The sequence below is a fragment of the Anabas testudineus genome, chromosome 6 (assembly GCF_900324465.2).
Source record: "Anabas testudineus chromosome 6, fAnaTes1.2, whole genome shotgun sequence".
Lineage (NCBI taxonomy): Eukaryota > Metazoa > Chordata > Actinopteri > Anabantiformes > Anabantidae > Anabas > Anabas testudineus.
The window spans coordinates 24,024,777-24,039,703 of NC_046615.1; the positions used below are offsets into that span (position 1 = coordinate 24,024,777).

Genomic DNA, 14,927 nt, shown 5'->3' on the forward strand with positions numbered 1-14,927 from the left:
AGATGGCATTTTAAAAACACTAGATATATGTATATATGTGCCCAAGTTCACAGGTCAGATCACAAACTAGAGATAGAAAACATGCGCCCTGTTTACTTCAAGGTGCGAGACGTGAAGAGCTGTGGTTTTAACTAATAAGTGACACTAATGTTTCATGCAGGGGGGGTCTCAGCAGGAAGGTAGCTGCAGATGTTGATGATGGGGGAGGGACTGTTGAGGTGGGGGCATGAAGGGCTCCTTGTGGCCCCTAAATCTCTATCACCGGCCCTGCTCTCTCGTCCTGACATGCCACGCCAATCCCACGTCGGCCACGCGCCTCCGCGGGCACCAGCAGAACATAAAGCGAGCCGCGCGCGCACAGGGCTCAGCAGTGAACCAGGAACCAGTGAAGGTGAGAGCGGCTCCGGTTAGTTCCGAGCTCCCGGTGCGGGAGGAGAAAACGCGCAGCGGCGTTAATATGAGCAGCGGGGGCTCTGCCTCTATTCTTCAGGAGCGCAGGAGGTGATGCGCCCTGCAGGACTCGGCGCGGGTCTGTTACCGGAGAGGATGGCGCAGCTGTGGAACCACAACACCACGTCTTCCTGGAACCGGTCCTCTGAGGATGAGAAGCGGTTCAGTACCCTGGACGACATTGACGTGCCTGCGGACGGCTCCCCGACCCTGCGCATCCTCATCTCCATCGTGTACTCGGTGGTGTGCGCCGCCGGGCTGCTCGGCAACCTGCTGGTGTTCTTCTTGATGAAAGTGCGCCGGGGCAGGAAGAAACGCTCCAGCATCAACCTGTTCATCCTCAACCTGGCCGTGACGGACTTTCAGTTTGTGCTGACCCTCCCGTTCTGGGCAGTGGACACGGCTCTGGACTTCAGCTGGCCGTTTGGAAGCGCCATGTGCAAGATCATCCTCTCCGTGACGGTGATGAACATGTACGCCAGCGTGTTTTTCCTCACTGCCATGAGCGTCACTCGGTACTGGTCGGTGGCCTCGGCACTGAAGGATCGGACCCGGAGGCGGGTGTGCCCAGTGCGCTGGGTGATCGCCGGGCTCTGGGTCTCCGCCACAGTGGCTTCTCTGCCAACCGCGATCTTCTCCACGGTGAAGACTGTGGCCGGGGAGAGGCTGTGTCTGCTGGGCTTCCCCGACGACCAGTCGTGGCTGGCGCTGTACCACCTGCAGAAGATCCTGGTGGCCTTCGTGTTTCCGATGCTCATCGTCACCGTGTGTTACCTGCTGCTGTTGCGCTTTGTCCGCTTGCGCAGCATGAACAACAACCAGGTGAAGCGGAGGTCCCGGGTGACTCGGTCGGTCACCATCGTCGTCCTTTCCTTCTTCATCTGCTGGATGCCCAACCACGCCATCACCTTTTGGGGCGTGTTAGTGAAATTCAACCTGGCCAACTGGGATAAAACGTACTACATGGTGCACACGTACGTCCACCCGGTGACTGTGTGCCTGGCGCACACCAACAGCTGCCTGAACCCGGTTCTGTACTGCCTGATGCGCCGGGAGTTCAGGAAGAAGATGAAGGATCTGTTCTGGAGGATTTCCTCACCCACCGGGGCGAACACCTGCCACCTGAGGCCGTTTTCCGGGACGGTGAGAGCGGAGCCGGAAGACACACAGATTGTGATTCCGCTGAACAACGTGGAGACGGAGAACTGCAGACTGTCGGTTTTAACGGACCAGTGCGACACGGACGCGCTGCAGAGGTAAAAAGAGAATCTTTAAAAGCTGCTGAATGATGACGAATCCATCATTTAACTGATTGACCACAAACAACACACAGAGAAGAATGTTTCCTCGTGAATCTACTGACAATAAAGTTGTGCTGTGTTGCTGGACACTGCTCTCTCAATTTGTAATAAAACACTACGTTTGTTGGAGAGCCCGGGCACTTGTGCCAAATGCACAGCCGTGTACAAACCACCAAGGGCCAAGAAAGCACTGCAGTGGCGTTTTCTCATCAAAGGGATTTTAAATATTCACAATTTAAAGGTGTGAAACACGAAAGGAGGGAGAATCACTTGTACATAAATTACGCACCATTACGCGCAGTGCGTAAAACCATCCAGCTACGTTTCTGCTCCACCTGCGCCGGGATCCAACTTGACACTAATGCTGTTGCTGTAGTTTGATTTGGGAAAACGGACTTTTCTGTTGTTTAAACTGAGTGCAGTCTCACTGTCTCATCCAATGCTGCTCCTCTCTCTAAAGTGCTCTCTGTGCAGACTTTATGTTCCCAGCAGAAGAATCACAGCCGTGCAGGACGGATTCAGCCTGCTGCTGCAGCTTCAAACATCATTCTGTGGAGTATTTTGATGTCTGTTGTGGCTGGTGTGTAAAATGTACAAGCTTAAATAAGTGAATGTAGAAAAAAAATGCCAGTGCAACCTTAAAAGCAATGTTTGAAGAAGTACTTCATTTGTCTTGACATAAAATTAAATGTCACTGCTGTTTGAGGTTTGTGTTTGGGTGGATTACAGGTACAGGCATAAATTTAGGAAACTCACTTGAGTGTTTACATGCCAGCGGCCTCAGGGCTGCAGGACTGTGTGTGTTGTAAAGAGTCTGAACAGGGACGAGTTTTATTTGGAAAAATAAAGCTAAATGTTTATTTTTAGATGTTTAAGACATTTCTATTGGCAGCAGGGACCCGAAGCCTGAGTTTGGAGATGTGGTTCCTTAAGGATTAACTCTGTTAAATACAGACATTTTACAGGTTAGATTGTGTTTCACATGTTGAGTTTTAGATTGGACTTTTGGAAACCACTTTGATTGTGCACATAGTTTCAGCTAAGCTCCACTCGGACTCTGTCTAAATCTGCTCAGTCAGGATGATTAGCACAATTTAGCAGAAGTGGAATCACCCAGTTTAAATAAGACGAGCTGCAAAAAGTAGTTTTCAATACTTCAGAAAATCTCTTTTACACAGCAGCATTACTGTTTTCTGACAGGAAGAATGTTTAACTGACTGTTATCAGTGACACTCCGTTTGTTTTAACTGTTTTCTTTCACGCCTGTTCCCGTCTTGTCGAGGTCAAACAGTTTTTAAATAATTAGTTTTATTCAACTGGTTTGATTTTTGATTAAAAGCAGAAAAAGTTATTGAAATCATTATTATTATTATTATTATTATTATTATTATTATTATTATTATTATTATTATTATTATTATTATTATCATTTTCAAAACCACTGGTAATTTTCTCAGTTAATTAAATAATCAGCAAATGTTTCAAACAAACTCAGATAAGGTGGAATGTGGTTATACATTAAAACAATTTGTAAAATAAAGCTGAAACTATGATGTTTATTAGTGCAAACAAAGTGTTTTCTCTCTTAACTTATGTTTGGGGAGGAAAGGTCAGGGGGTAATTTCTTCTCTGACAAACAGTTTATACAAATAAGTGCAGCGTTTGTTTTATGAGTTAAGGTTAAAAATTGTTTTCAGTAGCAAGCTGCAAAAAGAAGAATGAAGAAATGAGAAAAGAACGGACATGAGGACATCTATTTATTTAAATGAGTTATTTTCTTAATGAATCCTGGTTGGCTCCGACCTGCAGGTTTATCTCATTACGATCTGAGGAGCTGGGAGCCAATCAGCTCTCAGGGCAATAAACGGGCTTTCAGGTGTCATGTAAGAACTGAAACAGGTTTTATTTCTGTAACCAGTCCTCCTGCTCATACAGGCTTTTAACAGATCCCAACAAAAGGTGGTTGCTATGTTAGTGATAAGGGCCAAAAACATATTAACATGTTCACCTGAAAACAATAAAAAAGGCATCAACCGTCCACGTTAGTCACATTATGTGAATCTCATTCGAAGCTGCAGTATTTTGTGTGACATTCCCGTTTATGTTCCTTTTCTTCTGCAACTCGACAAAGAGGCAGTTGTAGACTTTAACTTTGAAGTGGTATGATCCTGCACAAAGCAGCACTGGTACAGATACAAGTGCCTCTGAATTGGAGTTTAATTGTAGAAATTCAAGGTCATTTTCTCTATTTTAAAATATTACAACCTTGTACATTTATCTAATAAGTACAGAAATCTGCCATTCTGAGTTTCAGTTTATTTAAACATGTCGAACTAACTGGGATTTAGCTTTTCTTTATAAATAAAAGTCAAACCTAATGAATATGAACACTGAAGTGTTCATATGTTTTAACCAGACTTCCTCTAAATGTGTTGAAGGAAATGAACATGAAACAACTCGTTTGACTGACTCATGGTTAAAACCTACTGATACAATTTAATTCTAATCAGAACAAATAACTGAGGAAAAGGATTTGGATCCCTGCTGAACACAGGAACACGCATAATATCTATTTGTTGAGCACTCATCAAGAGCAGTGCTGCAAAAGGCTTCATTTAAAAAAGATAAGCGAGAAACAGAAGAACACGACGAGACGAGCAGAGAGCAGCACGTACGGCACGTTATGTAAAGACCAGCCCATAAACACTGAGGTGGACTTTGCTCCTCTGACGAGCCTGGAGAGGCGGCTCCATGAATCTTTCATCACATAAAGCTGCAAACAGCCCAGAAACAAGTAAACTATGAAAATGTGGACACACACACACACACATAGATCAGTGGGTTTAATGAGCTTGGTGCTTCTTCTCCAGCAGGAAGTGGTGCTTTCAGTGTGAATGAACAGGAGCTGTGACTTCACAGAGGCAGAGAGGAGCTGTCAGGAGGAGTTAGTGTGTTTGTTCGTGTCATGTTTATACCTCCACTTCTCCACCCAAGGCAGACGTAATGAAATCTGTTTACACTTATTTAAACGTACATTTTTATCACACACAACTTTCAAAGCTGCTTCCAGACGCGTGACGCCAGTCTTCACCAAACCAGGTTTAGAAGGTCTGAGAGCCCCATTAGTGACCCCTCAAGGCCTAAATCTTCATTGCACCTTTTGAAAGCGGACAAACAGCACTGACAGTTTAGCTTTTTGTTTGGGAATCACTTCTCATGTGTTGTCTGACTTTTCATATGCTGCTTTATTTAGGGTTCATATAGATTTTTTCTGTGGCTCCACTGATTATTTGATTTTAAAGTCTCCAAGTCTTTAAGCAACAGCTCCTCTGACCTTCAGACTAAAAACACTCGCTTGACCTCTGTGTCTCTAAGTCCTCCTTGATCCTCCATCCCCGTCTGATCTGATTGATCTGAGTCTTCAGTGAAGTGATGGGAACAGGTAAATACGTTATCTCAGATTGAGGCAGACTGGCTGAAGACAAAGAGAACTGGTACCTTCCAGATCCTGATTGCGTGAACACACCTGTTCCAGGTACTCAGCTGTGGTTAGGTCCTCCACTGGACTCTCTCTTGTACTTCACAGTCTTAAGACCTGCATCAATTCTCAGAAAGAAATGTGAATGGATTCATTGATCATCTTAAATTCAGTATTTTTCAGGAACTCCAGCTCCACAGAGTATTTTCACAGCAGGATAACAGGCTCAGCTTGGGCTGCGGTTCTTCTAAGCAGCTGGCATCGAGCTGAGACACTTGGTGTCAGTTCTACATATTGTTCCTTTAATAATTCAGATTATTATTAAAAATGGTAACTGTTCCCCTCAGTGAGTACTTTTACCATCCACCAGACCCACCAGGAGCTGCCATTAATAACTACTCAGTGTTTTATTTAATTGTAACTTTCACATTACATCTTGTGATAGCATGTTTCTGTGATGCTAATATCAGCTTTGAATTGAGGTAATGACATGTGGTCACAGTTGAATCAGCTTCATCTGTTTCTATCAGTGTTGAACATCCTCATTAAATTTCTTCTCTGCTCTCTCCCAGTCACAGTAATGACCGTATGAGACAGACCTGAACCTTGTTATGTCAAGATAATGAAGCATTTAAGACTTATGTTTGATAGGTGACATTACAGTAACTAGAACATTATAACCCAGATCATTATTTTGTTTGTGTTAAAGAGACACGTCAGGACAAGAAATGAGAGGCTGAGAACATCCTGAGAGGTCACTGGATGTCCATGCAGAGGGCCAGAGGGTGCTGAATGCCTTTTATGAGTCTGTGCAGTCGTAGTATTTGTCATTAAACACAGAATCCCAGATTTCCTCTCGTAGCAGTTTCACCACAGTCTGAGTTTCTCTGCAGACTCTTTCCTGCGGTGAAAAACGTAATCTGCATCAGGTCGACCTCTGGGGCCTCGTCTCACACCTTCCGCCTAACAAGGTTTAACAGAGCATAAGAAAGGACGTGAACTTCATTTGTCTTTTGGGTGATGATGCGGAGCCTGTGTGCAGTGCTCATTTAACCTGAAAGTAGCAGTGTGATATGAAAACCCTGTGGGAGGAGCAGAAACCACCTACACCCTCACAATATGCAGTTAAATCCTCATGACACTCCTCCGTCTGTGTGATCCATGAACGCCAGCGCTCACTCACAGTGAGGTGACGTTTGAAGCTCGACGTTCTCATTTATCACTAAAAATAATGTGTTGCACTGGAGCTCATCTGTCATTCTGAAGTGTTTTCAGCAGCAGGCTGCCCCGAGTTTAATGCAGCTCTGAGATTTTATCACTTATCTTTACAAGATGTATTAGTGTGTAGAACGATATAATAAGGTGTAATTTTATGGAGCAGAGGCAGGAGACATATCAACCCCCACCAGTGTCTGATAAATCACCGTCTCCTCCTGCTATTAGCTGCAGACGACTCACCCACCCTGCAAGGAGAGATAGACAGACTCTGACATCTATGGTGACGTAGCCAGGGATCTCAAACAAACAAACCCATCACAACTTCCCAGAGCTGAGGTGACTTCTCTAAATGACTTCAATCTGTTCACATTAACAGCTCTGAACAAACATGAAGCGCTCGCAGTAATCACCGTGGACTGAATCTGGATTGAACCCAAATTTATTCTCATACTCAGCTCGGTGTGTAATAATAAAGTGGATGTCGACTTTAAGCCTGAATCTGAATTATTCCAATAGTATTTATCTGACTTGACAAACACGTGCCCTCACTTCAGCAGAGTGTTCAGTCACCCTAACCGGAGACGAACAGTGCAGTGTTGTGAGTGTACCGTGTGGGTGCGCCCTGTTTACGGGTGAAGAGCCTAATCATCAGCATTAAAGAGGGCAAAGACAACAGGCTGCTGAGGACCTGGGGCGGCTGTTAGTGCTCAAGGTGTTCAGCCAGCTCCTGAAACGTACCTGAGTCACTGTGAATAATGATGAGAGTGGAGGGGCACACTTCAGAGCCAGATACAGGCCCTGTTGTCCCTCAGGGCTCAGACTCAGACAAGACACTTGACAAGAAAGGAGAGTGAAATTTCATCATGTGGATGTCCCTCAGAAATCGGTTGAACATGTTCTCCTGCACGTTACATGAGAGCATAAGAGATGCCACTGGATGGGCTCTGCAGCCGAGTCGAAACCCGGCTGATGGGTTTTCCATGCATGAAGCTGCTAACAGGACACGTCAAGATGGTTTACGGTGAAATAATCCTCCTTTCATGAAAAGAAAAGGTGTTTGCTCGGTTTCTGAAACTTTTCATGTTGCATCACAAAACAAACAACAGACCTGATGGGAGGAAAATAACGATCTCCTATTAAAATCTCTAATAGAATGGAAGTGGGACTGAACTCAAACAGTCCAACTCTTTGCTTCAGGGCACCATTTAATAGGCTCGTTGCTGCTACGCCTGTCAAGCTCCCTTTTTTTTTTTATGATTCATTCTCCTTAATCATTATTGAAACTGAGTTTTATTTCAGCCACAGGGTGACAAACAATGTTTGATATTGAGCCAAAGATTAGACTAAAATGACACCAGCGGGCTTCACCTGCTCTAATAATGTTAGCTAATTATCTAATGCTGATTAAAAATTAAAAATTCATTTTGAAGCTTTGTTGTGTTCCGAGGTGAAATAACAGCTGCTGCAGATTTGATGGTTCTTCACTTTTACACTCCTTTTATTAAAAGAACCACAGGGAGGGTTTGACATGTCGCTCATGACTGTAGCTACAGTGATTACATGATGAGGAGAGGACTGAGGGTCCAAACTGATGCTGAGTCTTGAGCTCGGTGTCTTCACAGCGGCACGGTGATGTCAGCGTTTCATAGAGGAGCGGGTCACGGCTTTAGCAAACTGCTCACAATGGACCCGGCCATCAGCTCCGACACCCGCCTCCTTCAGTAGCTGGTCCACTGAAAACACAGACGCAGCTGTCACTCAAAGTTAGATTTAATGAATCTCCTGTCGTTCTCCTGCTGTTCTGGATCTGCTCGGGTCCGTGTCATGACTGGGGGAATTTCATCCTCTTTTCTGTGATGTGCAGTTACATAAACATCAAATATGATTCCACTGAGTCATATTGCGAATTTTAAACGTCTCCTGATTTACAAGCAAACATGTTAGAACCAATCTTGTTTAAAGGCCTCTGTTGGTTTTGCAGGAGAAGGTTTATGTAACTCTGTGTGGGTGATCGCAGCTGTTAGTGGTGGTTTAAGTGTCTCTTCAGGTATTTTTCTGTGTTTCTATTCAACTAAGTTCCACAAATATCTTCAAACAAGCTCATAGCAGCACAAATATGAAATATAACTTTCTATTTCAACATATCTGCAGGAAAAAAGTTTCGCTGTTTAAACACGTTGAATGTTGTGTTGAATGTGCTACAGAAATAAAACCAAGGTGGAGAAACAAGTGGAATAACAGTGAAAACAACGTGCTGACGTGTGCTGACAGTGAAACATCAACATCATGTGACGTCAGTGTGAAATAAGCAGCAGATCAAACCGACGAGCATCAACATGTGACTTTGTGCCGCTCTCACCCTCTGTGTTGGTCAGTTTCTCTCCGAGCCCGGTGAGTTTGGCTCGTAGCTCTGAGGCGAGGATGAAGCCTTTCTGCTCTTTGTCGGCCATTCGCATGGCCTCCAGGATCTCCGCCTCCGGTGCCTCCTGCTGGAGCTGCTGGTGCATGATGCTCAGGAAGGTGGAGAAATCCAGCTCGCCCCCCCGACCTGCAGGCAGAGATTTACATTTACTGGACCAGTCCAATAATCTGTGTCACCAGCAGGACAGATAAGAGGAAAAAATTATTGATCTCTGCAGAAGAAATTAGGTCAGTGCAGAAGGAGAAGGAGATCGAGTGCAGAGGTTCAGAGATAACATGAAAGAATATGAAATAAGTTGTTCAAACACTGAGGCAATAAAACCCAAGGTGCAGAGCGGCGCTGTTAGATAAGCTGCAGACAGTTTAAACAAGATTCATAAACCGTGTGGATGGAAACTGCCAATATTCTTCAGATTTACTTTATTATGTTTCACACACAAAGAGTTTCACTGGTGCTGTTCACAGTCTGCAAACGTTCTTATGTTGAACATTCAGTTTTAAATCGATAGAAATAAACATGTTTAACCAGTGGTATGAAGTATGAGTGCAGTCAAGTGTTTGACTGGAGCATGAATAATGATCCAGTTGTGAAATCAGGATCCTGGACACGGCCAAACATCCAAAGGACATATCTGAAGAATCAAACAGGAAGCATCTGCTGCTGAAAATAGTCCCAGCAAGTCTATTATTTCCTTTACAACAGCTGTTACTGAGCCTCTTCTAAAAACTGAATTCACAAGTGTTGAGAGACGGACTTTTCATAGGATCATAGTACTAAAGGTCACATTTCAAATCAGCAGAATAGACCTTTAAAAGGTTGCAGTGAATTCTGCAGCTTAGGCAGATGTTTGCCTCGATTATTGGAGAATGAAGCTCCAGTGGAGTTTTCATATGATCCTACAGTGACGACGATGCATTCAGAGACACACCGGTGAAATAAGATCAGAGAGACTGCGATCAGGCGTCTGAGGAGGACAAACTGCGTCTGTTCATGTTGTGTTGTCTGAAAACCATTTTCTGCATTTGTAACTCTGCTTTGTTATGCTTCCCTGCAGTGACCCTCACAGATCATTTGTTTCAGTTCATCTAATAGCACACGAGGTGATGAAATGTGCTGTAAGGCAGAGAGACTGGCAGCACTGTGATGCAGCGAGTTCCCAGGAAAATCTCCACTGTCTTTGTTTGCTTCATGATGGAGGAAGCTGTTTTCATGTTAGAGCTGCAGTGAACGTTGTAACTGACAACTAACAGTTTTATTAACAGATTAATGATTCATTTATCTGGAAAAGGGACATTTTGGTTCCACCTTCACAGACCTTAGGATGTCATATCTGTGTAAAGACAAAACTATTTCTGCACACAACTCACAGCTCTGGGAAAAGTATTTTATGATGATGATTAAAGATGTAGTAGTGATACTGGTGGATTAGTACACAGTAGATCCACCACACAGTGTGCTGGCTGCCTCAGCCAGGTGTACCTTGAATGTTGTGGCTCAGCAAATGTCTCTGGACCTCAGAGGGGGTGGGATTTGACCCGAGGCAGCGCATCACTGTCATCAGTTCCCGGGCTTCGATCTTGCCTTTCCTCTGGCGGTCGTAGAGAGAGAAACACTCCTTAAAGTCTGCAACAAACACACACACACGCACACACACACACGCGTTTTCCATCACGTCCAAAGATTTAGTCGACTAATGTTCAATCATAACTGTGACTCAGCATAACCCTAACCTTACTCTAACCTTCAACCACTGACACTTGGTTATGGAAAAGTTAACTCTCTATCTGCTAAAAATTCATATTCATCTGGACCTAAACTGCAAATGTGATTGTTTTATTGAAAAAAACCCATTCACATCATGATGCAACATGTTTTTTGAAGCCAGCCCACTGTCTCTCTGCATTAACCAGTGCTTTGAGTATAAAATACATGTACACAGCAGTGGTATTTAACTCTGGCCCACAGCCAGAGAAAGACGTGTACACATGTAAAGAAAAGCAGAAGGAGCAGCTCGTCCATTTTCAGGAAACGCTGGATGATTATTCTCACACTGGTTACAGCTCCTTTCTTTCTTCATTACAAACAGATCAGTGTGTATTTAGAGACAATCCTGTATGAAATGCTTTTAAACCAAAGTTGAATTCTAATCATTTAAGGTAACAGAGAGAGAAACAGTTTAGGCTCTTGATTGACCTCCAGCCATCAGATGTTTTTTCTGCAGTTTTCAAATCCTCTGAGTGTTTTAATGGCATTTGAATGTTTAGACAATGAGGCCATTCACATCTAATGCTAAAAACATCTCTGAACAGGAGGCCAACACGCTGTTAAAGTCATGGAAGGTGATGGGAGCTGGTTGAAAGCTATGGACACAACTTCCTGATGATGGCTAATGAGTGGTTGACACAGATCAGAGCAACCTCACTGACAAAAACTGCAAACTGTGATGTGTGGTTGACCCTGTAAGAGAATCTGAGTCTAAAATTGAATTGCTTGGATTTGGGTTTGGATTGAAGATCTGTAGAGAACCAGTGCAGTTACATTTCTGCTATCTCATGTTCATATACAGTACAGGCTGCATCATCCCCGGAACACTGGAGCTGAAGTAAAGTTATTTACCTGTCAACCACTTCCAGTCATCAGCGTCGTTTCTAGCAGTAACACTAGCAGTATTGACTTTGAATGACAGTGTCCCTCACTGGGTCCACAGCTGTGGTCCACCCTGAAGTACCTCCACAGTCAATCCTGTCTCCCAGTAATGATGGTGCTGAGCTACTACACTGCAGCCTCGAGTGTTAAACGTGACTGAAGCTCTATGTTCATAGAAAATATGAGCAGCGTTCACTCAGCAACTACAACTGACAAAATGTGATGATGATTTGTGGATGTTTGTCAAATATGGAGAAACGTCCTCAGGGTGTGAGGAGGAGATTTGTTGACCTGCCTGCTGTCCTCACCGCTGAATCATGTGCTAACACGTTTGCCACAGTTATAGAATTTATTCTTATGACAGTTTCACATTTGTGGTCTCCAGAGGATGAACCCCACTGACATTAGTTTGAGTTTGTGTCACCATGAGTTTTCTGTTGGATGCATTATAATTAAACTGTCACTCAGGATAAACACAGAAAGGAACTCATCATGTAAGGTTCTACTGACACGTTACTGTGCTCATACTGTTCTTCACTGCTGTGAAGAAGTTCACACGGCTGCAGCAAAAACACCCAGAGATTCTGTTACAGCTTCTCAAATGAGAAGAGTTGTTCCTTTTTAGTATTTTAGATTTGACCTTTTATGCATTGATTTCTTACTACTGAAAGCCGCTAAACAAACTAGTTTTGTGTTTCTATTCTTGTGTCTAAATTCTATTTGTTTCAGACATAAAGACGTCTCCTTGAGTCCTGAAAAAAGAGATTTGTATTTGTCACTAATTTCTGTTCATCATCAGATCAGTTGACAATGAAAATAGTCATTGGTTGCAACAAACCGACACAGTGGCTGCCGGACTGTTAATGAGTGGACACACAAACATTTTATCTGCTGAGCTCAGAGAGAGAGTCAAACAATAACTCCTCTGTCCCTTCAAGCAGAGACTCTGAATTTAATGTCTCCTCATTAGGCTAAAAACTGCGTGACGTGAACCTTTGTATTTAATCGCATTAAAGGGTCGGGGAAGTCGGCCAACAAATCACTGTGTGAATATTCTCAGCTTGAAAAAGAACAGGCGTTGCTTTGTATAGAGGCAGACACACGGAAAACTGCTGTCTGATTAAACAGCAACACTGCTGCCTTTGGTTTGTCTGTGAAAGAGAAACGATCTCTACTGAAAACGGCTGAATTTGTTCCTTTTGCACTAAATGATATTTATGTCATCAGAAAAGTGAGAACATGAATTCACTACAGCACTTGTGTCAGGACTCATTTCTGTCTCCAGCCAGAACTATTGTGTAATGTATGAGAGTCTTACCGTTAATCTGATCCTGTTTCAGGAACTTTGCCTGGGATGAAAGAGGGAGAACAGCATGAGCAAAAGCAGGTGAAGTGTGGATGACAGCGTGAAGCTTCACGCAGGTATTTATCTCACCATTGTGGCTCAGCGTGTGCGAGTGTGTGTAAGCGGTTGGTGGCGAGTCTGAAGTCTGCCGGCTGTTACTCGGCTCAGGAAACTGAACCAGGCCGGTGTAAGATGAGTAAGGTAATGGAAGTTAGAAGGAGGATCCTGGCTGGTGAGTGGAGAGGAGCCGCCGAGGGGCAGGACAGGCACAGGACACATTCTCTCTACAACTACTGGAGGAGTGTTAGGGAACCTGGTTTGGACCTCCACGGTGCCTTAACTCCTACTGACTTTAACTATTGTGATTTGGACTGTAACCAAATTAGTTTAAGTGAATTCCCCCAAATGTATCCAGAGACAATATGAATTGAAGTCATTTTCCATCCACTACTGTTTTGGCCTCTTGCAGAAAGAATCTATGTACGGAGGGAGAATTCTTCTTTACTTTAGTATTTGGTGTGGTCACGTGATGCCTCTGTACAACATGTAGGCCTACAAACGCTGACAGATTTCAACAAGCTTTGCTTTTATAAAACTGTAACAAACCTCCCAGAAAATGGTCCAAACAAAATGTGAATGAAGTTTAGTTTGAAGACGAAGAGAAAAACAGCTGGTGGAGCGAATTCTCCACACAAAAAAGCTGGAGAGTCCTCTAGAAGACTTTTCTGTTTGTTTCTGGTGTTAATGCACTCTGTTTAGAAGTGGTATTTAAGTCATGTCCATCATCATTTATTCTTTACGTTTGTGTCCACTGCACTTTGTTGCAGGTCAGAACCAACATTTACCCCTGAGCCAGTTTATTCTCCAACACTTTGCTTTATCAGTAATGACTTTGCCTGCACGAGGCCACGTCACGTGGTACAGACCAAAGTCAGGAGCAGCTTCTTAACGCTGTCTGTTTGACAGGAGACTTGGCCTGAGGTTGGAATCAGATCTCTTCAGCTGAAGGTGGCGTTTTTTCTGCTCTATATCTTACACTACACACAGCTTTAGAACAGCTTCACACTGTGAATATCCTTTCTCAGGTCTAATTGCAGCACCCATTAAGAAAACTGCTGCTTTAAGCTGTGTAGGTGGGAGAGGCATAAGTCCGAGGCAGCTGGGGAACTGTTTGTCTCCCTTCTTCTCCAGCCCCTACCTCATTACTGCATCTGCTCTATTTTCTGCTCGTGTGGGTGCAGAAGCTCTGTGGCTCTCCGATGCGTTTCCTGACATGAACTGATGTGTTTTGAGTATAACAATGGATGAATCCTACGAGGGTTCTATATGGCTGATGCTTTTCCTTCCAGTGACTCAGCGGCAATTCGCCACACACCTCTTCAAAAAAACCAAACTTAATTAGCCATCACAAATATAGAAATCTGTAGAAAAGGAGGCAGAGGAGAGAAAATACACACGTGTGGATCTTTTGAGCCAAATTCTTACATTTCTTATTAATGCAGGCATGTTTGCTTTCTTTCTCCTTCTCTCCGACTGCTCAGAAACAACAGCTTAGAAACACATTTCCCGTTGGCAGGACTCACAAGACACAGGGAAAATGCTGAAAACCCAAATGTCCGGTCGCTACAACCTCTAAACATGAACTAATTAAACATCTGTTTCACTCAAACATGTCCTTGTGGTACGAAGATGGATGCTGAGGTTGGAGCTGCCAGGTAGGAGATGTAGAGAAAGAGGACATGAAGGTAGCTGGTGAGAGAGAAGAAGATGCAGAGGACAGGGTTCAGTGGAGACAGATGATTCACTGTGGTGACCTCTGAAAGGGAACAGCCGACTGGAAAAGAAGAAGACTGACATATTTTACTTAATTTATTTACTTAATTTACCCCTGCTCACTTTGTTGCTCTGTAACTACATCACTGAACTTTGTGTTTGGCCCGAGCTTCTCGAACTGCTACACACATTAACATGGGGCACATTGTCCTTTTTATATCAAATGAAAATATGAAAACACTGTGACATGTAGTTGACTGACTGATTACTGAAGTAACTGACTTTTAGTTTAGG

General features: G+C 43.7%; 2 protein-coding genes across 2 annotated transcripts; one reads left to right on the plus strand and one right to left on the minus strand.

The window, feature by feature from the left end:
• Nucleotides 1-385: 385 nt before the first annotated feature.
• On the plus strand, nt 386-3,089 carry rxfp3.3b (relaxin family peptide receptor 3.3b). The gene has a single exon (XM_026364834.1). It carries the CDS (start codon nt 505-507, stop codon nt 1,708-1,710), a length of 1,206 nt encoding a protein of 401 aa, XP_026220619.1. The 5' UTR covers nt 386-504; the 3' UTR covers nt 1,711-3,089.
• Nucleotides 3,090-8,082: 4,993 nt separating this feature from the next.
• calml4b (calmodulin-like 4b) lies at nt 8,083-13,038 on the minus strand. Its single transcript, XM_026365466.1, has 5 exons — nt 12,951-13,038; nt 12,834-12,864; nt 10,349-10,492; nt 8,807-8,995; nt 8,083-8,180 (listed from the first exon to the last, which is right to left on the minus strand). The coding sequence occupies exons 1-5, from the start codon at nt 12,951-12,953 to the stop codon at nt 8,083-8,085; spliced, it is 465 nt and encodes a 154-aa protein (XP_026221251.1). The 5' UTR covers nt 12,954-13,038.
• Between the last annotated feature and the right edge of the window lie 1,889 nt (nt 13,039-14,927).

Bases quoted from the DNA above. Each gene is read 5' to 3' on its own strand.
- rxfp3.3b (XM_026364834.1), top strand. From the start codon at position 505: ATGCGCCCTGCAGGACTCGGCGCGGGTCTGTTACCGGAGAGGATGGCG.
- calml4b (XM_026365466.1), bottom strand. The intron at 10,493-12,833 runs GTAAGACTCTCA...TGTTTGTTGCAG, and splicing joins GAAACAGGATCAGATTAACG to ACTTTAAGGAGTGTTTCTCT. The intron at 8,181-8,806 runs GTGAGAGCGGCA...CTGTGTTTTCAG, and splicing joins GAAACTGACCAACACAGAGG to TGGACCAGCTACTGAAGGAG.